General features: G+C 41.1%; 1 protein-coding gene across 1 annotated transcript in view; it reads right to left on the bottom strand.

Annotated features, from left to right (window-relative positions):
* Window positions 1-5732: 5732 nt before the first annotated feature.
* The window catches only part of LOC129248858 (cadherin-related tumor suppressor-like), a 38984-nt gene continuing 20958 nt past the window's right edge, over window positions 5733-23758 (bottom strand). Inside the window, exon 2 of the mRNA XM_054888470.1 lies at window positions 5733-12400. Coding sequence (XP_054744445.1) covers window positions 5733-11663 — 5931 coding nt within the window. The 5' untranslated portion in view covers window positions 11664-12400. The remainder of the gene's footprint in view (window positions 12401-23758) is intronic.

Raw genomic sequence — 23758 nt, 5'->3', positions numbered from 1 at the left:
GAAACGAAAATCAAAACGCTGAATATCCAACAATACATAGTGTACGTGGCGATACGAATACAATGCCGACATACGTATATAATAATATGTTCGCGCCGTCGCGGTATTTGCCACAAAATGGTATTTGGGACAATCGTTTAATTTCAAATGGTTTCGGTAACGTGAATGATATTATACAAATTCTTCCGATGTTCGATCCTAGTGACAAATCGTTGTCGTCCATGCAATTTGTTGGTAGAGTTGAGCAACTTCTACATGTGTATGGATGGAATGAGAAACTACTTCTTTTTGCAGTGCAAGCAAAGTTAAAGGGTGCTGCAAAAATGTGGATAGACTCTGCGCCAATCGTGTATGTGAATTGGTCGTGTTTTGTAAAAGACTTTATAAATCAGTTTCCGTCAATTATTAATTCAGCAGATGTTCATATCGAATTAATGAACATGCGTCGGGGAGTAAATGAAACTGCGGAAATGTTCTATTATCGGGTATTGGCTAAAGGTCATCAAGGTAAAGTGGATGATCAAGCGATAATTAAATATATTATAAACGGGTTAAATGACACAGATATGAAAAAGTGTTTATCGGTAGCAAAGTATGTAACGTGTAATGATTTACTACATGCAATAATAAGCTATTGTACGTACAATGTAGCAAAGAGCAGCGCGCCGGGTAAACAAATAATACATGAAAAAGAAACAAAACGTATGCCAAACGAAAGGAAGTCGAAGAGTGAAATTATTTGTTATAATTGTCGCAAAACAGGACATATATCGCGCGAATGTGGTGAAAAGAAACAAAAACTAAAATGCGGAAAGTGTGGTGAAATTGGTCACCGTGCAGCAGATTGCACAGGGCAAAAGCTAAAGGCCGAAAAGTGCAATGCAATTGAAGATGAGCCAATAAAGTTTACAGTGAAAAGGGTTTTGATAAATGACAAAGAAATTGAAGCATTTATTGATACAGGTAGCTCACGTTCATTAGTACGAAACTCAGTTGCAAAAAAGATAAACAAATGTTTGAAAGAAAAATGCTATGTACGTCTCAAAGGTTTTGCAGGCGGAGTGTTTGAGTGTTTTGACAAGATAAAAGTCGAAATGGAAATTGATAACGTGAATGTTTGTGTACATTTATTAGTTGTTGATGATAACTTGATTGAAAACGATATTTTGCTTGGACGTGATGTACTATGTTCGGGTAAAAATAGATACGTAATTGATGGTGACAATTTGTATGTTCAAAATAGTGCAACGAAAACGGTAAGCGCGATTGAAAATCAATCTAATATGGGTGAATTTGGTGATTTAAGTAAGATCTTGTGTAGATATGAAAAACGCTTTTCTACGCTGGGAAAAGCTAACATAGGTAGGATGTGCATTAAACTTTCTACTGATCAGCCGATAAATATGAAACCATACAGGTTGCCTTTTGCAAAGCGCCCTATAGTGAATGAAATAATTCGTGAATTATTGGGAAAAGACATTATTCGAATATCCAATTCTGCATATGCGTCGCCGATAGTGATAGTTGCGAAGAAAAACAATGAACATAGAATGTGTGTTGATTATCGACAGTTGAATAGGGTTACGGTCAAACAGCCATTCCCTATGCCAATTATGGACGAACTTTTTGCTATACTCGCGGGTAATCGGTATTTTACGGTGTTGGACTTTAATATGGGATATCATCAAATCGAGATTGATGAAGATAGTAAACAATTTACCGCGTTCGTAACTAATGATGGACATTACGAATATAATCGTATGCCGTTTGGTCTGGTCAACGCGCCGGCGGTATTCCAGACCATGATGAATAAACTGTGCGAGAAAATGAAACCTCGAAAAGTAATCGCGTATCTGGATGATGTAATCATACCAAGCGTAACCGTGAGTGATGGTCTAGAGACGCTTAACGAATTTTTAGCATTGCTTGAAGAATCAGATTTGACTTTACGGCGTGATAAATGTAAATTTTTGGCTACTGAAATAGACTTTCTCGGGCATAAAGTGAACGCGAATGGTATTACGCCGGGCGAATGTAAAGTTAAAGCGATTCGTGATTTTCCGATACCGACTAATGCTACAGAAGTACGTCGATTCCTGGGTCTCACCGGTTTCTTCAGAAAATTCGTAAAGAATTATGCAATCATTGCCAGACCGTTGAATAAACTAACTACAAAAGAGGCTGCAGATAATTTTGTATGGGGTGATATAGAGACTAGTGCTTTTAAATCTTTGGTAGAAGCTTTGACGAGTGATCCAGTTTTGGTGCTGTATGACTTCAAAGCAAAACATGAAGTTCATACAGATGCTAGCTCAGTTGGTATAGCAGCGGTGTTGCTACAATCTAGTGACGGTGGTAAAACATGGAATGCCGTGATGTATTTTAGTAGAAAATGTACTGAAGCAGAATCTCGTTACCACAGCTACGAGCTAGAGGTTATGGCAGTAGTTGAAGCCTTACAGCGTTTCAGAGTATACCTGTTGGGAAAATCGTTTAGGGTCGTAACCGATTGCGCAGCCATAAGTAACGTGAGAACGAAAAATGAACTCATTCCGCGCATTGCTCGTTGGTGGATGCGTTTATGCGAATTTGACTTTGAATGTGTCCACAGACCTGGCATTCGTATGAGTCATGTGGATGCATTAAGCCGTGCGCCTATATCTGGCGAAGTAGGGGTTGAAAATGCAAACATTATGCAGGTATCGTTGCAAACAGAAGACTGGTTGTTAACCATGCAGCTCCAAGATGCTAACATACGAGAAATCATCGACGTGTTACGTGGAAATCGTAAATCTGATCAAGTAAAACAATTGAAGAATGAATACCAAATAGATAGCAATAGACTTTATCGACGCGATGGTGGTAAGCTACTCTTCGTTATACCGAAAGCCGTTCGTTGGCGTATTGTTATGTATTGCCACGACGACATGGGTCATTTTGGGCTCGAGAAAACGATTCAAAGAGTGAAACAACATTTCTGGTTTCCCCGTATCCGAAAGTATGTAAAGGAGTACATAACTGCTTGCGTAGAGTGTTGTTACAACAAAGTGGTTGGAGGCAAGCGTGAAGGTACGTTATATGTTGACTCTGTCACATCTATACCTTTTCATACGATACATGTTGACCACCTGGGTCCCTTTGTTAAGAGCAAGAAAGGTCATTCATATGTTATTGCAATCAGCGACGCTTTCACCAAGTACTTAATAGTGAAGCCAGTAAGAAATACGAAAACGCAACCAGTAATCCAGGTTTTGAGGGAGCTTAGCTCATACTTCGGGTTACCTACAAGAATTGTAAGCGATCGTGGTACAGCGTATACATCTAAGCAGTTCGAGAAATTTTGTGAAGACCATGACATTCAGCATATCAAAACTGCTGTCAGAACACCTCGTTCCAATGGCCAGGTGGAGAGGGCCAATCAAACTATTTTGAATTTTCTGCGAACTTCCGGTACCCATGCTAAAGAGTGGGACGAATATTTACAAACGCTACAGTGCAGTGTCAATGCACAAATAAACTCTAGCACTGGGTTTAGTCCAAACGATTTAATATTTGATTTTAAAATTCGAGACGTAATTCGAAATCGACTTTTAGCTGCAGTCATTGAAGACTCAGCTGAAATTCCTATGGCAGAGAAAAGGGCAGAGGCTCTTAGTAAACTACAGCAACAACGAGAGAAATGGAAGAAAAGATTCGACGATAAGCACAAATCTCCCACTGAGTATAAGGTGGATGATTTGGTCGTAATTTTGAATGATCTACAGTCTACTGGTGAATCGCGCAAGTTAGATGCACGATATCGCGGTCCATATGTCGTAAAGAAAGTAATCGCTAAAGACAGATATTTGATTGAAGATATCGACGGTATGCAGCGTAAACAGAAACGATTTAGTTCAATTTATTCATCTGATCGAATGAAACCGTGGTGTGTGTTACCACCTACTATAGATGATGATACAACAGATGACAACGTAGAAAGCGACGATAACTTAGATGACATCGAGGCGAAGTCAAAGTAGGATGGGCCGAGCTGTCAAGTGATATATTTTACGAATACTATATAATGCGACCCTGACAAACAATGACAACACTGACAATAAAAAAAAAAAAACGGGCAAGATAGAGCGACAGAGTAGTTTGTAAAATTGAATTTGAATCGGACAGCGAACGGTGACGGTCTTCATTTTGTGTAAAAGAAAAATATGCTTTGTTTCAATAACTAATAAAGAGTAATAATTTTTAAATCTCGGTTATCTTCACAGGAGATACTAACATTTTTTTCGATATCCAAGCCGCGGTCAAGGCTTAGACGACGCCAAGGATGCAGATCCAAATTACTCAACTCCTGTAAGGAGGAGATCAAATCTCTTCGGTGCGCAGGTATCATTTCTCTGAACCTGGTTCCAGAATATAGGAACAGCGAGGGAAATGAAGTTGCTAATGAGTTTGTCAGAAAGAGGTCGACTAAATTGGTTTCAGAGGTCTCCCACCCGGTCATCGGCATCTCCACGAAAGCGTAGATCAGATGGTCATTTCTTCATATATTATTTAGAAACCCCTTTGGGGCCTTTCAGAGAAGAAGACTATTGAGCATTTTCTCTCTATATATCCGGGTTTGGCAGCTAGACGAGAGGTAGTGCTCCAATCTAAATCTCATCAACCAGCACCAGTACATCAACAGCTCTAGCTTACTGTAGATATCAGCCTGTTGGAGGTTTTCTTATTGATATCGGAACGGCGCTTTAGTGCCACTCAATGAGTGCCAGTCTGGTACTTCAACCACTTCACCTACCTACCCAATTATAATGAAGCTTTTAAAAGCGTAAAAGAATTTTTTTTTATAGTGCCAGATCCACTCAAAATAAGCTTTAAATAGAGCTGTGAATCTGGCAACTTTTTTTTCGACTCTCTGGACCAAATTTGGGTATTCGCGGGCAGAGTCCAACATCTCATTAGCAATGCTCATGCGGTGCTGCTTTTGGTCGAAATTGAGCAGTTTTGGTACGAATTTTGCTGCGACCCGTCTCATGTCCAAATCATTGGAAAAAAAATCGAATGGTACGAGCTAATCGATATGTCAAGGTCCTCAGCAACTTCTGTAACGACGATTCGACGATTGGCCAAATACCATTTTCTTCACTTCATCAATTTTTTCGTATGTTGCGTGCTCGGGCGTCCGTCTTGAATAAGTAAAAAATCGAAGACGAGCCGAAACACAGTTAACTGAACATTCAAAATGAGTGAGAGCTCTAAGCCTTTAACAGGGATGGGCTCTGAGGCCAATTTGTAGGATAGGCGAAGCACAAGGAAGAGGTTGGCATCTCAGACAGTTCACTCTGCCCAGCATGTGGAGAGAAGGATGAGACGGCGTTCCACTTTCTGTGCGTCTGCCCGGCCTTCGCTCGAATCAGGCTTGAGATCTTTGGGACTGATGTGTTAAGAAGCGACTACCTTGGCTCCTTGGGATTCGAAACACCTTTTCCTTAACTGAATCAAAAATATTTCTTCACTACCATCTTCTCGATAGTTTGTGCGCTTATTTCCCAAAGCAATGTAATTCATCTATCTAGGTACTTTTATTGTATAAGAACTTTAACCTCTCTCTTTCAACTGTTATGTTTATTAAGCATTGCAAAGAATTGAAACTTTGACATTGAAAATTCGGCTTTAAATTGCTGAGAAGAAACTCCAATTGAGCCTAATTACATATAAAAAATAAAATTATTAAAATCTCAACTCACCTTAGTACTCGTTGTTCGTGGCACTCCGCCTAACGCAATCGCATACACTTCCACTTCATAGGTGTCCGGTCCCGCTTCACGATCCAACTCCTTTGCCGTCGACAATATGCCAAGTTTTGTATCAATGTCAAACAAACGATCGACTTGTTGTACCGCACCCGCACTCGCACTCGTATACGCACCGATCGCCGTAACATTCGTCACGTAGTACTCGATTTCGGCGCCATTCAAGCGTGCGCTCACAGTCAAAATACTCGTACCGGTCGGCTCGTTCTCATACACTGAGCCGCTTTGTTCGCGCTGATCGAATACGGGGCCAGCGGCCGTGCCCGTCGTTATAATCGTTATATACGCATCGGTGCTTTTACGTTCGCTCTGCACCGCTTCATCGGTCGCCTTCAAAGCCAACTGATAACGCACCTCCGGCTGATCGATCACTTTGCGTAAAGTTATCGCACCCGTATTGCGATGCAATTTGAAGAGTTCCGTATTGCCGTTCACCATTTCGTAGGTGACCAGACCGTTGCTGGAAGAGTCAGCATCGCGTGCATGCACATGCATCACTGGCAAACCGTCACGGTAGTGATGACTTTGTGCGCCCGCTGTCTGCATTGGTAAGATGGCCGCATTCATGGACACAAAAGTGGGTGCATTATCGTTAATGTCTTCAACGATGACGGTCACTAGTTTCTCAGCGGACAGTTGTGGCTCGGGCTTTTCTGCCTGGTCGGTGGCGACGACAGTGAGTCGGAAGGTGTCGATGGTTTCGCGATCGATTTCACGCAGCGTGTGTATGACACCGGTCATAGTGTTGATGCCAAAGTGGCGACCACCCGACAGCTCAGGATCTTGCTTCACAATCGAGTAGGTAACTTTTCCATTCAGTCCAGAATCCGGATCTTCTGCGGTGATGGTAACGATGGGAGTTTTAACGGCAATGCCCTCCTTGATTTGGCGCACTATGGCCGTATTGGGAAAACTGGGTGGGTTATCATTCTCATCCACCACATTGACGTTGAAGACAATGGTGTTCGAGAGGCGTGGTGTGCCGCCATCAGCGGCCGTTACATTCAGATGGTAAACGGTGGTTTCCTCATAGTCCAGAGGTTTGTGCAAATATAAACTGCCCGATATAGCATCGATGTGGAAAGTGTCTTTACGATTTCCCGCCGTAATACTAAAGGTTACTTGACTATTAACGCCCAGGTCCGAATCTGTTGCCCGAAAGCGCATCAGCTCCGTACCGATGCTGCTCGTCTCCAACACTGACACTTCACTTGCTGTCTGTGCGAATTCCGGTGCCACGTCGTTCTCGTCCAACACCTCCACAGTGATTGTGGTGCTGGCGCTCAGCTGTCCCTTCAATGCTGCATCACGTGCCACAACCGTCAGCTTATACGAAGATTGCTGCTCGCGATCAAGCAAACGCGCTAATGACAATTGTCCTGTAGCATCGTCCATGGCAAAGCGTTCGTCTTCGTTGCCATTAACAAGTGAGTAGTAAACATCGCCATTGAGTCCCTCATCCGCATCAACCGAGTAAACACGCATGACTTGCGTACCCACGGCAGAGCCCTCAGAAATCTGCACACGGTAGGGAGCGCGCACAAACTGTGGCGCATTGTCATTGACATCTGTAATGATTATCTTCACCTTGACCTTGTCGTGCAAGCGCTGCACTCCATTATCCGAGACGATGGCCTCCAGTAGTATGTAGTTATTGCCATTGTTTATGCCGTCGCCTACACCTACTAAGCCGCCATTTATCTGCCCGTTCGTTTGTCCACCCACACCCACGCTGCTACGTCGCTGTACCAGCTCTTCGCGATCGAATGGATGCAGCGTTTTAATGAAACCATTACGCATGTCAATGGTAAAGTCCTGCTCCTGCGTCGCCAGCGTATAAATCAACTCCGCATTGCGTCCAATGTCACGATCTGTTGCCGTCAGCTTGCCGACAAACGAATCGGCTGGCTCATTTTCCGCGATGCTAAAGGTGAAGGTACTATTTGTGAACTGCGGCGCATTGTCGTTCTCGTCGATGACATGTATGATCACTGGCACCACAGATGAACGCGCCGGCACACCGCTGTCGCGGCATGCTACTGTCAGCGCGTAATAGTCCCGCTCCTCGCGATCCAACTGCGCGCGCACAAACAAATAACCGTCGGGAAAGACGCCAAACTTCCGCTCTGCATTGCCCTCGATTATGTCGTATGATATGCGCCCATTTGCGCCAAGATCCGCATCGCTGGCGGCTAGCGCAAAGAAGCGCGCATTCACCTTGGTTGACTCGCGCAATGATGTCTCGTACGATGTGTGATCGAACACAGGTGTATGATCGTTGACATCGGCTATGAGCACGTCGATGGTATGTCGCGTTGATAGAGGCGGCGTGCCGCCATCTGTGGCCATCAGCTCCACATGCAACAATGTGCCGGGTGCTGCGCGCACCGGACGCTGCAGTTGGAGTACGCCCGTTGCTTCGCTAACGCGAAATTGCTCTTCGGGATTGTAGGTGAGCGTGTAGGTGACACGGCTATTCATACCTGAATCGCGATCACGTGCGCGTGACAAGTAAACCTCTTGACCGACAGCCGCATTCTCGGCCAACTGTATCTCACCGTCACGATCTTGTGCAAAGATCGGCGCATTATCGTTTAAATCAGCGATCGCAATGTTCACAATGCACTTGCCATAAGCTAGGCCAGTGCGCGCCATCACAGTTAGCTGGTATTGCGCCAGCGCTTCACGATCAATACGGCGCGCCGTGCGAATGCGACCAGTACGACGATCCACCGCAAAGTTCTCATCTGCATCACCATATACAATCGCGTACTCAATGTTGGGTGGCAGTGTCGATTTGCCGGCATGTAGCTTTACCTGCACCCGACCCACCTCGCGGCCCACCACGGGCTGCTGCTGTTCATGATCTTCCACAATTTGAAACTCATAACTGCCGTATGAATCGAACTCGAGCAACTCCATTTTGGATTGCAATACAATCTCAACCAGTGCATCTTGTTCGCTACGTCGTTCGCCGCGATCCTTTGCCGAAATCTTCAACTTGTAGAGTGCCTTTGGTGACTGGCGTATATCTCCGCTGCCGGCGCGCAGCGTTATCGCACCACTCCATGTATCGACGACGAAATGTCCATCGCCACCTGACTCCAGTTGGTAGGTAATTAAGGCATTATCGCCCGCATCACGATCGCTGGCAGTGACTTTCAACAGTGGCTGGTTATTGTCGCCCGCATCGTCAGGTAACGCATAAAAATAATGACTGGGGTAGAACGTTGGGCTGTTGTCGTTGACATCCTCAACGTTTAGATAAACAGTAGCGGTGGCTGATTGTGGTGGTGCGCCCTGATCGCGTGCGATCACAAAAATCTCATAATGCGCAATTGTCTCACGATCAAGTGCACTGCGCGTCGTTAATTGGCCAGTGAGCGAGTCGAGGCCAAATTGTTGTGGATATTTGCGCTCCACACTGCCAGCCAGTGTGTATGTCACCGAGCCGTTAGTGCCTTGATCGTGATCGGCGGCCGTTAGCATGGCGACCAGTGTCTGTGGAGGTGTATTCTCGCTGAGTGTGACGTTGATATTTTGTTGCGAGAATTGTGGTGCCTCATCGTTTTCATCCAGTATGGTCACCTTGAGTTGTGTGTACGCCCACTTCGGATTTGGGCCGCCATCACGTGCAGAGATGCTCAACTCTACGCTGTCCTGCACCTCGCGATCCAATGCTGCCTGCGTTGTTATCAAACCGGACGCTGTATCAATGGCAAACCATTGTTTATTATTACCCGAAACGAAATCGTAAAAAATCAATGCATTTACGCCAGTGTCCTCGTCAGTGGCGGTAATAGAAGCCACGTACGTCCCTGGTGGTGCCAATTCACTCAACACAGCCGAATACTCGGACTTCTCAAATACCGGCTCATGATCATTGACATCGTTGACATGGATAATTAGGTGTGCGGTCGCCGTACGTGGCGGTGAGCCTTTATCGATGGCAACAACTGTCAAATTATACTTGCCAATTTCCTCGCGATCCAACACGCCATTAACGCGCACAATATCAAATGACGGTGTCTTCTCCAAACGAAAATGGCTCAACTCATTGCCTGATATGATGCGTAAACTCGTCTCGCCATTCAATCCCTCGTCCATATCCACCACGGAAACGGCAGCAACCACGCTACCGTTCGCCGCATTCTCATCTACAGTTGCAAATGTGCCGGTGGGCGGAAAGTATTGGAAGCGTATAACCGGATCGTGGTCGTTCGTGTCAACGAGATTGACGGTCACATAGGTGCGTCCATCTTGGCGGGGCGAGCCGTGATCGCGTGCGAATACCGTAAATACACAGCTCTTGGGACAACTGGCACCGGGGCGCGCATATGTTTGACAGTTTTGTTGCGGACAGCTGAGCAGTTCGGTGGTGGATATGACACCCGTCTCCGGATCGACTGTAAATTGTTGCTCCGTATCAGCCAGGTAATAGGTGATTTTGGCGTTATCGCCCAGATCATTGTCCGAAGCCATCACCTGCAGCACAGGCGTGCCAGGTGGCACTGACTCATTCAGAGAAACGATGTAGTCGCTGTGATCGAATATCGGTGGGTTATCATTTACATCGACGATCGTAACATTAACCAATAAGTAACCATATTTCGCCGGATCACCGCCATCGCGCGCTGATATATTCAGCTGATAGAAACCGCACGTTTCGCGATCCAAATTCCCCGTTGTCTCCAAATGTAGATAAGACACATCACCGCTTGGGTTCGTCGTTACGGCCAAGCGAAACTTGTCCTCCACATTTCCATCCACTATGCGATAGTCGTCCGTCACGCTATTCTCGCCAATATCGCGATCAGTCGCCGCGTCCAGCAATAGCCGTGTGCCAGTGGCCGCACTCTCAGAAAACGACACCGCTATACTCGGCTCGGGAAACTCTGGCGCATTATCGTTCACATCGAGTACAATGATGCGCACCTCAATGGGATAGGTGGGCTGGGAAGAGAGCACAACCAAATCGTAACGATCGCGCATACCTTCACGATCCAGCACTACATTCGTTTTGATTTCGCCCGTGACTTGATCGAGCGTAAATTCGCGCGGCGGTTCATTAAACCGGTATGTGAAATCGGGCTTGGTCGGTATAAAACCAACGACCGTGCCACGCGGTTGTCCTTCCAATACCTCAAATTGTGCGCTCGTATCGACAGCGCGCGACTGCATCAAACCACTAACGCCATCGGCGCCCGCAGACGAACGTCGACGTGGAAAGGCCAACACACTGTAATGGGCAATGGATCCAGCCGCACTGGGACCGAACGTTGGCGTGCTATATGCGCTCAATGACTGATGCTGGCTGTGACATGGCGATGGCAATGCGAACAGCGCAAATGCCAAGCAAATGAATGGCAAAGCTCTGCTTAAGACTAAATTATGCTGACGATAATGTAATGTTGCTGCGTAAGCAGGCAGCCGCGCGTCAGCAATTGCGTTTGTGTGCTTTTGTGGCGTTATGTTGCAGTCTTCTAGTGCTACCGCAGCTCCCTTTGCTGCAATAACTTTTGTGGCAGCGGCGGCGGCGGGTGCGGCATCACTGGGGAAAGAAGCTGGTGTTAATGCGCTCACTTTTGCGGCGCACTTTGAAACTGCTTGCACTGCTCTTGTGACCAAATGAATGTTAACTTTGTCATTTTTGTTGTATTTTATTTTGGTGCCAGCATTTGTGGCAGTCGCAGAAATGAAGATATCGTTACAATTTGGCTGATTTGTCATGCTGTAAGTGCGCGCGTATGCGCTCAAATTCACGTCTGTGGCCGTGACCAGTTCGACGGCTTGTCGTCGAACGTCGTCGTTCTCAACGTCTGCAGGCAAATATTTCGCGTTCCTGCAGCGCGTCATAATGGGGCTGCGCGGAAGAAGACTACCAAGCGGCAGTACTTTACACTACTCCGCTGATGTTTCTCTAACTGCTGCTGTCGTTGTTGTTGCTTTGGCTGTTGGTTGTCTGTTTGCCTGCCTGCTGGCTGCGGTTCGCCTGAATGTCGCTGGGCTATTGGTTGCTCGCTTTTGACTGTTGCTCGGACCTTCTGGAATTCGTTTTTGTTCTTGCTGCAAGCACTTAGTCGCGCTTTTAGTTTGTTGCTTTGTTGTTTTTGGATTTGTTGCTGTTGCTGTTCTGTTTCTATGCGTTGTGGAATTCGCAAACTTGCAGCCATTAGTGTACCGAACGCGATAAGTTCTGGCAATTGGTTTCATTTTATTCCTGTCCGTAGCTCAGACATTTTCACTGTTGCCATGATATGGCCTCAAAACAACACATACATACAAATATTCACAAACACTTACACACAAATATATTCAACTATTTTGCACTTATATACTTTGAGTAATTTATGATGATGAGGGTACGGCGTCGTCCGTCAGCCCAACTAGTATTTGATTTTCACTTTTCTACGGCGAAGGGGAAAAGTTTTCTTTTTTCTTTCTTTTGTATTTGTTGCTGCTAATTTTTGCTTGCTTTGTGGCTGAAATTAACACTTTTTTGCACTTAACACTCGCGTCAGCGGCGCATTAATGGCGGTGACAGGAAGCCAATCAAATCGACGGAAATCACACCGGTCAAGCAGTTTGAAAATCTGCAAAATAAGAAATGGAGAAGAAAATATGTATGAAAAAAGTTCGTGACAGTCAATTATTTTAAGCTGAAAATTATATATTATATTAAATATATTTGACGTATATAAAACCAATTATGTGGCTGGTTGCTTGTGCGCGGCGCGGCGCTGCTTCAAGCCAATTCCTACATTCATTACGCGCTGTCAGCTAATTCTACTAAATATTTTAATACATAATTTCCTATAATTTTATATATTTTTCTTTATTTAACTCTTCATTTTCGCCCTGTTCTCCACGAGTTTCAAACAATTTAAAATCCAAAAGCCAAACACTTGCGCCACGAAGCAGTCAAGCAGCTAAATTCGCTGAGTAAACCACACAAATTGGCGCTAGCATTTTCAGCGTCATAAATCAACAGAATTAATTCCAACTCAAATAGTCGATTTATTGCTTCACATACTAATCCAAATGTATATTAGCATGTAATGAAATGACTGGCAATAGAAAAAAGTAATCGCCAACAGCAACAGGAACTCGGACAAGCGGAAAAATGGAACAATAACAAAGGCTTATGTTTAAAATCTGCTATTCTCAGCCTAAGAGAACGGCATTAGTTTAGTTTCTGTAAGCAGCCATCATGCAAACGGACACACTCACATTCATACATACACTTGTTCTGTAAACTAAATTTGTATGCGTATACTAGTCCCGGAGCCAGGGGTCGATTTTGGACAGCGTTTTATACCGTTAAATTCTTGACTATACTGGTGATTTAGCTTTCATGAATAACGAAAGTGAACGTCAGCTGGCGCACCCGCGAGGGGTGTGAGGGTGGGAGGGTACGAAACGTGTCGAAAAAAAATTTCCACCAACTCATTTTATACCGGCTGGAATTTGTTTCATGTATTGTTGACATTTAGTAGAATAAAAAAAAAATAGTCAGCTGCGCCGTAAAAGGGGAAAATACGTCAGCTAAACACAATGATACATTCTTGCTTCGACTGACGGTCTTCCCACCGCTATAAACACAGCTGACCATCACTATTATATTTTCATATGTATCCAAAATTATGTAAAAAAAATTTCAATCGGCATAAAGTAGTTTTACTTTTTAATTTATCTTAGAAGTTCGCCTTCATGAATCTTTAAGGTTTAGACGAGAGTTCTATTTTGGGCAAAATTTCTCTTTAATAAATGCAGTTGATTGAGTACAAAACTGTGATAGAATTTAATTCACAAAACATTCGCTTTGGATTCAAGTCTATCACAATTAAACGATTCATTTACCTCCGGCGAGTTATTATAAATCTAACCGGCTGCTAAAACCTTAAACGCGAAAAGAGAAGGCAGCTTTTTTTCCTTGTTCACTCCTCCTGGGAGCATAGGGCCTCGACCAGTCTCAGTCTTGCGTTGGTTTCTTTAATATCTTCTTTTTTACAGGGCTGTTTATTAGACTGCCGCTACCAATCCTAAGTAGTGGGAATGCTCAACTGTCGTTGCTTAGGAAAAACGCCTTCTTCGTGCTTGGAGCGCCATCTGTGTCTCACATTTTTCAGGCAGAAGGATCGCACAGATGGTTGAGAACTTCGTTAAATTTCGTGTGCCTGCGCTTAATGCAAATAATGCGCAGGCTATTGTGCGGGAGTAAGGATGGAAAGGATAAGTTTTTAGGGTTCAAGAATGGAATTGAAGGAATTTTTTTTTTTAGAAACAGGGAAATTAAGTATATTTCGAAAAGTGCGAGGGCCGTGCTTTACGTGGTATTCGAACCCACAACCGCTGGGATGGCAGGCTAGTACACTTACGTTAGGTTAACGAGGCCGCCAACTGCAGGTGACAGCTACTGAATTAATTAATGATGAAAAAACTTGGAGCTTCATAAATTGAATTCTTGTATGTATTACAATTTTGCGGCAACAATTTTCTCAAAGTAGAGCATTTTATAAAGTATGTACTGGCGAGAGTTTTAGTAGCAAAATTTTTGAGATTTTCTTTATTTATTTAATATACAGGGTTGCCCATATTCAACGGACCCATGTGTTTTTTTTATAAATCAAACAAAAACACAATTTTTATGTTGACGATAATAATCATTTTATTTGGTTAAAGTAGATTTGTTGACATCACTTTTTGTATATGATATCTCTCAAATGGCAGCCTTGAGCCTGTACGGCGTATTGTGCCCGTTTTGCAGCATTTTCCATAGTTTTAGCTAACATTTCGGCTGGAATAGCGGCTATTTCCTCACGGATGTTGTTCTTGAGCTCTGAAACCAGAACTGCCTCATACGCTTTCGACGAATTATTGGCATCACAAAAGGGGTTATCATATCGCGATAACGCTCCTGATTCTTCTTCTTGATTTGACTTCTTTTGCTGAATGTAAATTTCAACAATTTGGGAGCGCTCGCGTGGCGTGTACTGATCCATGGTAAAAATCTGCTTGGACTGACGCTTCCAACGCGGTATGTCATTAAGCGATCTGACGTCTCTGTCAAAAGATACAGGGATGCCAGATGGGTCCGTCGAATATGGGCAACCCTGTATATAATAAAATAAGCTATCCGTTTTTTTTTTTTTTTCAAAATATAATTTTCATATAAAAAGTGCCGCATTATTGAAGCCCAGCAGCCTCACAAAATTTCCTCCACCAGGTTTGCAGCTCAAATCCTTCACTTGGCATTGCTACCCTGCTAAACCCGCATCTTTAAATGCTCCTAATACTTTTATTGCTCACGTCAGTATTTTATTCATATCGTTTATTTTAATTCATGCATAAATTTTAACTTAAATACCTGCTTTGCTGCCGTTTTTTCGTTGATTTTCCGTTTTCTAAACTATAATCACAAGGCCAGACGGCCTAATTAAATGTTGCATTTTTCGAAAGTTCGAAGTAAATAATGCGAACTCCTCTTAAAATGTATCTTTTAACATTTATGCTATTTTTTATCGATTTTTTTTTGCACCACTATTTAGTTAGCCCTTTAAAATTGTACGCGGAATTTGAACATCTAAATTATAGCAAAAAAAAACAAAAAAAGCAAACCATTTTGAACGCGTTCGACAAGAAAAGGAAGCAAATCAGGCACAACGAAGAAATGAACGCAGCAGCAGCGCATTATTTTCGCAGTAGCAGCAGCAGCCACAGCAACAGCAGTACAAAGCCGCAGGTTCCCCACATACAGGTATTGTCTCCGCCACGCCGTTACTCTGCAAGCGCTTAATGTTTTTCTCCTTTTTCTCGGTGTCGTACATTTTTTCAACAGCCACCGCCGTCGCTGCCACTGATGCTAATGTTAGAGGTTTTATGCTTCTCTTAATGCCGTTCTTTACTTTTTTGCGTCTTTATTAGCTGTTTGTTGTTGTAAGTAGCTGCTGCTAATGAATGGTGCTTGTTCATGTTGGCATTTTTGCCTTTCTTTTTTCGGTTTTTTGTTTTCGGAGCTTCGGGTAAGCCTGTTAAATGTATTTTAAGATGCCATTAGAACCAGGCAGCATGATTTTTTTCTCTTAGCTCAGCTTTTGTGTGTTTTACGTGCATGTGTGTGTGTGTGTATGCAAATACCTCATGCGCCGCATTTGCTTTTTATTTGTTTTGGCAATGAAAGTGTTGGCTTTTAAAGATTTTGAAACGGATATAGAAGTGTGAAAAGGAAGAGGGCAAAAAGAAATATTAAATTGAAAAATTTCACGTACAAACATAGCGTAGTGATTGTGTGAGTGAGTAGTTAGACACAAAATGCAAAAAACGGTATCACTTAAGTATAAATTAAGAAAGACATTTTTGGTGCACAAAAGTGTTTAATTGGAATTTATGTGGGAAATAATTTAGTTTTGAAATTCTTGAATAAATTGTTTTTTTAATAATAAAATAATATGTCACGTAAACATATTTTGAGTTATTAGTCGTTAACAACATCCTTACCAAATTCAACCGAAAGGGAATTAAAGCAGTGGCGTACGCGGACGACATAGTGCTTACGGTTTCAGAAATGTTTCCAACCACAATCAGTGAGATTATGGAAGGAGCTCTGGTATTACTCAGCAATTGGGCCACAGACTGTGGTTTAAACGTAACCCCAAGAAAAACTGAACTGCCTCACGCTAACCCAACAGACAAAATACCTAGGTGTTATGCTAGACCCCAAACACAGCTGGAAGTCCAACGTAGAGTACAAGGTAAAAAAAGCGAATATAACACTTTACACGTGTCAGAGAATGTTGGGTAAAAAATGGGGAGTCCAACCAAAACTATCCAATTGGTCCTACACAGTCATTGTAAGGCCAATACTAACATATGCGGTACTAGTTTGGTGGCCTGCAACAGAAAAGAAATACAACAAAACTAAGCTGAACAAGATACAAAGAACTGTGTGTATCTTAACTACAGTGTGTATCCAGTCCTACTGAAGCGCTCAATGTACTAACTCATCTGCTACCATTAGATTTACACATTAAAACAATCGCTACTTGCAGCGCAGCGAGCCTCAGAGACATAGGGAGCTGGACAACAAGGTCGTACGGTCACAGTTAGATCCTCCTACAGAGACCCTCGGTGCTCAAAAACTGATCAGACTACACAATCTCCGACCTTAACTTCAAGAAAGGCTTTACGGTACGTTTTCCAGCGAGAGAGCAAAGGGAAGCTGATTGGAAGATACGATATTGAAATCTATAGCGATGGTTCTAAGATGAACTGTGGTGTGGGAGCTGACTTTCATTCGGAGCTACTCAACCTATCTCAGTCAATTCGTCTTCCTGACTATGCCAGCGTGTTCCAGGCAGAACTGTTAGCGATCAGAGAAGCATGCAAATCACTAAAGCTCTATAAGGAAGTTGGTGCAAGAGTAGCTATCTTCTCAGACAGTCAAGCAGCTATAAAGGCCTTAGACTCCAACTCCATTTCATCCAAACTAGTCTTACAGTGTAGAGAGGAGCTGGAAATGCTTTGTCATTGGCTCTAAATCAATCTGATATGGGTTCCCGGTCATAGGAACATACGAGGTAATGAGATAGCGGATGAGCCAGCAAGAAAAGGTTCGACATTAGACCTAGCAGAGGCGGTCCCACTGAACACATTAAAAGCATCCATTGCTTCACACTATCTTGCTTTAGCCGAAAGAAGATGGAAGCCAATAAGTACATGTATTACAACAAAAAACACATGGCCGTCATACAAAATCCAAAGGACGAATCACCTGTTAGGATGTTCTCGGCCAAACATCTCACGCATCACTGCAACCCTTACAGGTCATTGGAAAGTAAGGGATTATGCAGCTAGACTCAACCTACCCTTCAATCCTATCTGCAGAAGCTGTCAAGGGGAATGGGCGAAGGAAAGTCTTTTCCACTATTTATGTGAGTGTTCGGGGCTAGCCAGGGCACGACTCCGCTCCTTCGGTAAGCCCTTCCTACAGCCCATTAAAGAGATCTCAGACATCAATATAAAAGATTTGCTGTTATACTTGGACCTCACTAAATGGATCTGACGTGGAAGCAAGAACCAACAAACAAAAAAAAGACATCATCACACGAGACAATGGTATATTAGTAAAACGATGCTGGTCACTAATTAGGAGTATTTCAGTGGAAATATTCAACAACTTCAACAACAACAACATATTTTGAATGGATAGTTTTTAGTTGTATTTTAGCTGAGGTTTTGTTCGTTTTTAATAAAAAGTTTGCTGTTACTCAACAAAAAAATTTACTCGATGTCTACGTACATAGCAGTATTGTGTTAATCAAGGGAATATTTACCCAGACCTACCCCCACATTTACTAAAATCATCCCCTTCATTTCGGGAGAGTCACTGCGTTCTCGGTTCTATGTGGAACTAACGTTGTGCTGTTGCAGAAGTTGTAGAGGTACTTGACATTCTTCGACAAATATTGCGTGAGTTGTTGGTTACTTAAGGGCCTGGCAGGCTAAAATGGGTTTTGAAGAATTAAGGTCAATCACGATACTTTCCCATTGGCTTAAGTTCATAAGCTCTAAACTTCTCGCTGCTAGATACAAAGCCTAAGGTCAGACTAACAGGCTGTGGTGCATGTGACTCGACTTTGGAATTCTGTTCCCAAAAATTTGGCATCTATAAGAGGCATAAACACATTTAGACGCAAACTTCAGAGATCTATTAGCACTAAGACAGATAATAATAATTCATAAGTACGTTTCTCGTTTATTTAAATGCTAACTTGATTTGTTTTCTTTGTATCTAAAAATATCTATGTAAATTTTATTATAAAAATTGTAACTAGGGTACAATATCCAGTTCAAAAACCATAGTTTTGAGAAAAACGCATTTCAAGTTTTTCTATCAATCCGGAGCGCCCAAGCGCTCTTTATTAATTGTTGAATAACTCGAAAAGTATTTGTCGGATTCATTTCAAATTCTTCTTCTTAATTGGCGCGGTAACCGCTTACGCGATTTTGGCCGAGTTTAGCAAAGTGCGCCAGTTGTTTCTAACCGGTGCCGGTAGGACCCACCAAGTGAAACCAAGTCCTTCCCAACTGATCTGTTCAACGCAAAGGAGGCCTTCCTCTTCCTCTGCTACCACCAGCTGGTACCGCATTGAGAACTTTGAAAGCCGGAGCGTTGGTATCCATTCCGCCGACATGACCCAGCCAACGTAGCCGCTGTATCTTTATTCGCTGCGCTGTGTCTATGTCGTCGTAAAGATTATAGAACTCAGTGTTCCATTGCCTACGATTATCGCCGTCGCCAATTTGCAAAGGTTCAAAAATCTTGCGCGGAATATTACTCTAAAAGCCTACAAGGGACGCCTCAGCGGATGTTGTCATCGTCGACGCTTCTGCGCCATACGGTAGCACGGGCATAATGAGAGCCTTGTAGAATGTTAGTTATGTTCGTCGAGAGGATTTTACTACTCAGTTGTCTACTTAGTCCAAAGTAGCACTTGTTGGCAAGAGAGATTCTATGTTGGATTTCAAGGCTGGTATTGTTATCTCGAAATTATAACTGTCAACAGTGACGTGGGTGCCGATACGCGCCCGCAATAAGCAATAAACAAAATTGCTGTATTTGAGCTAAAGAGCAACCCGAAGCCCGAAGCCATTCAAGAACAACCATTACATCCATTGAAAATAATCGTTTGGGGCAGCCTATGGGTTGGAGGAATCATCAGCCCATATTTCTTCAAAGACGAGGCTGGCGCCAATGCAGCAGTGAATAGCGAACGCTATCGCGTCATGATAAACGAATTTTTGATGCTGAATGCCGGAAATTGAAGCCCGTGATCTCCACAATATTTGGTTCCAACAAGGCGGCGGACGGCACTACTTGCCATACCGCCGACGAAACAATGGATTTACTGCGTCGTCGTTTCGGTGAGCAATTTATCCCTCGTCTCAGAGAGAGACCAATTTTGTTCAAGTGATATCTCAGACAACAGTGGCCTTTAAAGTGACCACTTGAAAGTCTCAAGTCTACGCTGCTGAGCGAAAGTATGATAGTTTATCAGAAGTTGAAGTATCAGATGAAGAAGGAATAGTCTCGCTTGCCGCTGACCGGTAGAATTTTGCGAGTGTTCAACGAACTTCTAATCTTCCCACTTTTTAAGAAAATGCTTTATACTATTTTTTTTTTTACCTTTTAAGTACATATCCATTAGTTTTATTTTTTAAATCAATACTGCTCATATTCCCTGTGGAATATTCGTAGTTATGACTAGAGACCAATTATAAATTTTTATAAAAGTAAAAGTTATTCTTTTCACGCGTTAGCAAACATTTTGTGTGAAATACTTAAGCTAATATATAATAATTTCTTGTATATTTTATCTGCTTATTTTTACTTTCGAAATTAATAGTTAATGGCTTTTGAATTGTGCTAATATGGGGCAATAAAAAATGGCCCATTTCAAAACTGAAGCGACTGTATGCGAAAAAAAACCGTATAATTGGCAATTAGTTGCTAATTGCTGTAACCTTATTTACTTTCTTTGCAGTGAAAGGGTATACGCAGATAATAATTTCGCTAATAAGCTCTCGTTTCTCTATTCACCATAGGTTACTTTCAATATTGAGTGCTAAATGCGTTTGCTTAGTTCTCCGCTCACAGCTTGTGCAACGACGTACTGGCGGCGTTCAAATAAAGTGATGCAACATATTGATAAGTTTTGACTATTTATTTATTGATTTTGTAATTTCAATTATTTTTTTATAAAAATATAGTTCAGACTACAACAAAAAGTGTATATAACAAAGTTTTGGAGTTCGCATAAAATTTGTAAAAATGCGACAAATTTGTATCAAAATTTTAAAATTTTTGAGTAGAATTTTTAGAAAAATTTCGGGTATGCAGTTTTATAGGCCATTGAATTTTTATACAATAAAGGGCAAGTTTAAAGTGATTTAAAAATCGCGTTGATTTTTGACAATTTTTTCAACTGACGGTGTTGGGTGTTTTTTTTTTAATATAAAAAACGTGGAGTAGACGTTAAGTGGAGAAAATGCACAGACTGCGTCCGAAAAAATTCTCAAAAATTAGTGTGATTTTTGATCTACTTAAAAATTGCACTTAGTTATACCAGAATTTAATGACTTATAAAACTGCATAGCAGAAATTTTTCTAAAAATTCTGAGTAAAAAGTTTGAAATTGAAGCTCTGAGTAATACCTATGTTTGAATTTGTGGTTACGATTTTATTAATTTTTAGAAATTTCATACAAAGAGCAAAAAAAATTCTCAAAAATCAGTGTGATGTTAGATCTACTTGAAATGTGCACTTTATTGTACTAAAATTCAGTGATCTATAAAACTGCATAGCCAAAAGTTCTCTAAAAATTCTGATTTTGAAAATTTCGATGGAAATTTCTTAAACCTTTTTTTTTAATTTGCGCAAAAATTCAAACATAAATTTATATGGGAGGATGAGCTATACTTTCATAAAAAAAAATTAAAATTAAATAAGAAACCAAATAAATTGTCGAAACTTGTCAATAAGTCCCTGTGCTCTACTTTTTTAACGCAGTATACTCTAAGCCCACAGTAATACACATTTAATACCCAATATAATGCGGAAACAAAAAAACTAAAACATGCAAAGAGTTTAACGCCGCATTGATAATTCCGAGTTAAAATCAATAGACAAAGCATTAAGACTGCAACCGCTTAACTCTTATCACAAACAATAATCCCCAAAAATCACTTATGACAAATATTAGCTCAAAAACATAAACAAAACAAAAGCAAAAAAAAAAACAAACATTGAACAAGTGAGTCTCTTGATTTCAACAGCTCATATGGGAGGTAGCAATAAAAGTGAATTACGGTAAGGTTTTACTACCCAATCACAGGCCGACAGACAAGCCGACATTGACGGCGGTGCAGCGGGCAGGTAAAAAGGCGCAGTGGAGCAACAAGGATTCATACAAAATTCCTTGAATTTCAACAACTACATACCAAAATTCTTGTCTTCGCTTGTCTACCTTGTTTTGGGCTATTGATTGTTGTTGCTGTTGTTGCCATTTGATGTAGGCATGTGTGTGCTAACATTTTAGAGCATATTTCTAAGAACTGACAGTGGCGTACAGAACGATCAAATACACATAAATGCACACATAAATAAGCAGAGTGTGTGTGTGTGTGCTGAGAAAAAAATATATTTAAGTAAATATGTTTGACCATTGCTGTGGCAGTTGCGAACACAAAAAAACGAGGAAAAAACGAAGTGTTCGAAGCTTTGGAAGCTGCTGCTCCTGCCTTTATGAGTATGCAACGCAGCAGACGGGAATAAAATTCCGCTGCGAACAAACATTTGCGCAAAATAACAAAACATCGCCATCACACACTCACACACACGCGCGCCTTCGTTTTTCTCCACTTAACTAATTTTGCACAGTTGAGTTTAGCGATTTGGGCGCTGCTGCTGCCAGTGATTGGAGGAGAAGGGCTGGCCTGCACAAATGGTGGTGGTGTGCGAAACTGCTCTTAAGCCATCTTTTTATAAATTGTCGTTGCTCATTTTTTTGCCGCTTCCTGTGTATTTCATTATCACTTTGTTCGCTTTGCTCTGCGTGTTTAGTGGATTTTGTTTTGCTTTTTGTATTTGGCGCAGCATAGTTTTTGCACATAAATACACACATGCGTACATATGTATGTGGAGGTTAGCTGAAGAGCCCTTAGTTGGTCTTCTTATGTGGCAACAGAATCTGCTTGCTGTTAGAGCGCCTTCTAAAGCAGTTTACCTGAACTCTGATCTGCCTCGGATCTATTGCTTGTCTGTGCTATATTTTCTTTGCTCTGCCAACTAAACAACCTGTTCGTGATTGCCTATATTTGTGTGCGTGAATGAGTGAATTGTTTAGAGCGCACGGTGTTTTGAGTTGGAAATCAATTTTATTACAATAAAAATGTAATAAGAAAACTCGAAAGTATAAATTAAGGCATAAAATATTTAGAATATTAAAATTAAAATTAAATTAAACTGAAAATAGTATTTAATAAAACATATTAAAAAAAATTAAAATTAAAAGTGGAATTAAATGGCACATAAATAAAATATAAAAATATATAATATAAAATTTATAAATAAAATAAACACAATGAAAAAAATTAAAGTAAAAAAAATAAAACCCAAATGTGTAAATTAAACATAGAATTGAATGAAGTGGAATAAAGAAAAAATAAATAATAAAAAAGGGAAAAAATCTAAAAAAATTGATGAGAAAATATCAATAAAATAACATTACAATAAAATAAAAATATGAAAACCAAATATTTGGAGGCTATTAAACAGTTTAAATAGAGAAATAAAGATAAATCAAAGTAAAATGAAAAAAGGATTTTAAAAATATCAGAAAAATAAGGAAAAATGTAAAAGCAACAAAAAAAATTAAATCCTATGAAAAAAAGTTAAAATAAAAAAGTGAAAACAGGATTGTGTAAGCTAAACATTGACTAAAATACAGCGGAATAAAGAAAAACAAACGCAAGCTAAATATTTGAAAAAAATTATAAAATAAAGTAAAATAAAACAAAATACAACAAAGGAGAACAAAAAAGGGGACACTTTAAACATAAGTAAAATAACCAAAGAATATAAAGAAGTAACAAAATGAAATGAAAAATACAAAAAAAAAACGAAGACTGGAATAAAATTCCATTAAGAAATATAAAAAATAGGCAAACAAATATAAAATGAAATCAATTTAAATAATATTAAATATATGAAATTTAATTAAATAAAAAAATTATTGATAAAACCTGCAGAAATCTAAAGAAATAAAAGTAAAGATAAAACAAAAAAAAAAGTTTAATTCAAGTCAGTTAAATTAGATGGTATTAGGTTAGATAAACTAAAGTAAATTAAGTAAATTAAAAAACAGAAATATAGAATAAATATAGAATATTTA

This window comes from Anastrepha obliqua, chromosome 5 (genome assembly GCF_027943255.1).
Source record: "Anastrepha obliqua isolate idAnaObli1 chromosome 5, idAnaObli1_1.0, whole genome shotgun sequence".
Classification (NCBI taxonomy): Eukaryota; Metazoa; Arthropoda; class Insecta; order Diptera; family Tephritidae; genus Anastrepha; species Anastrepha obliqua.
This window is presented reverse-complemented; position numbering and strand designations above follow the sequence as displayed.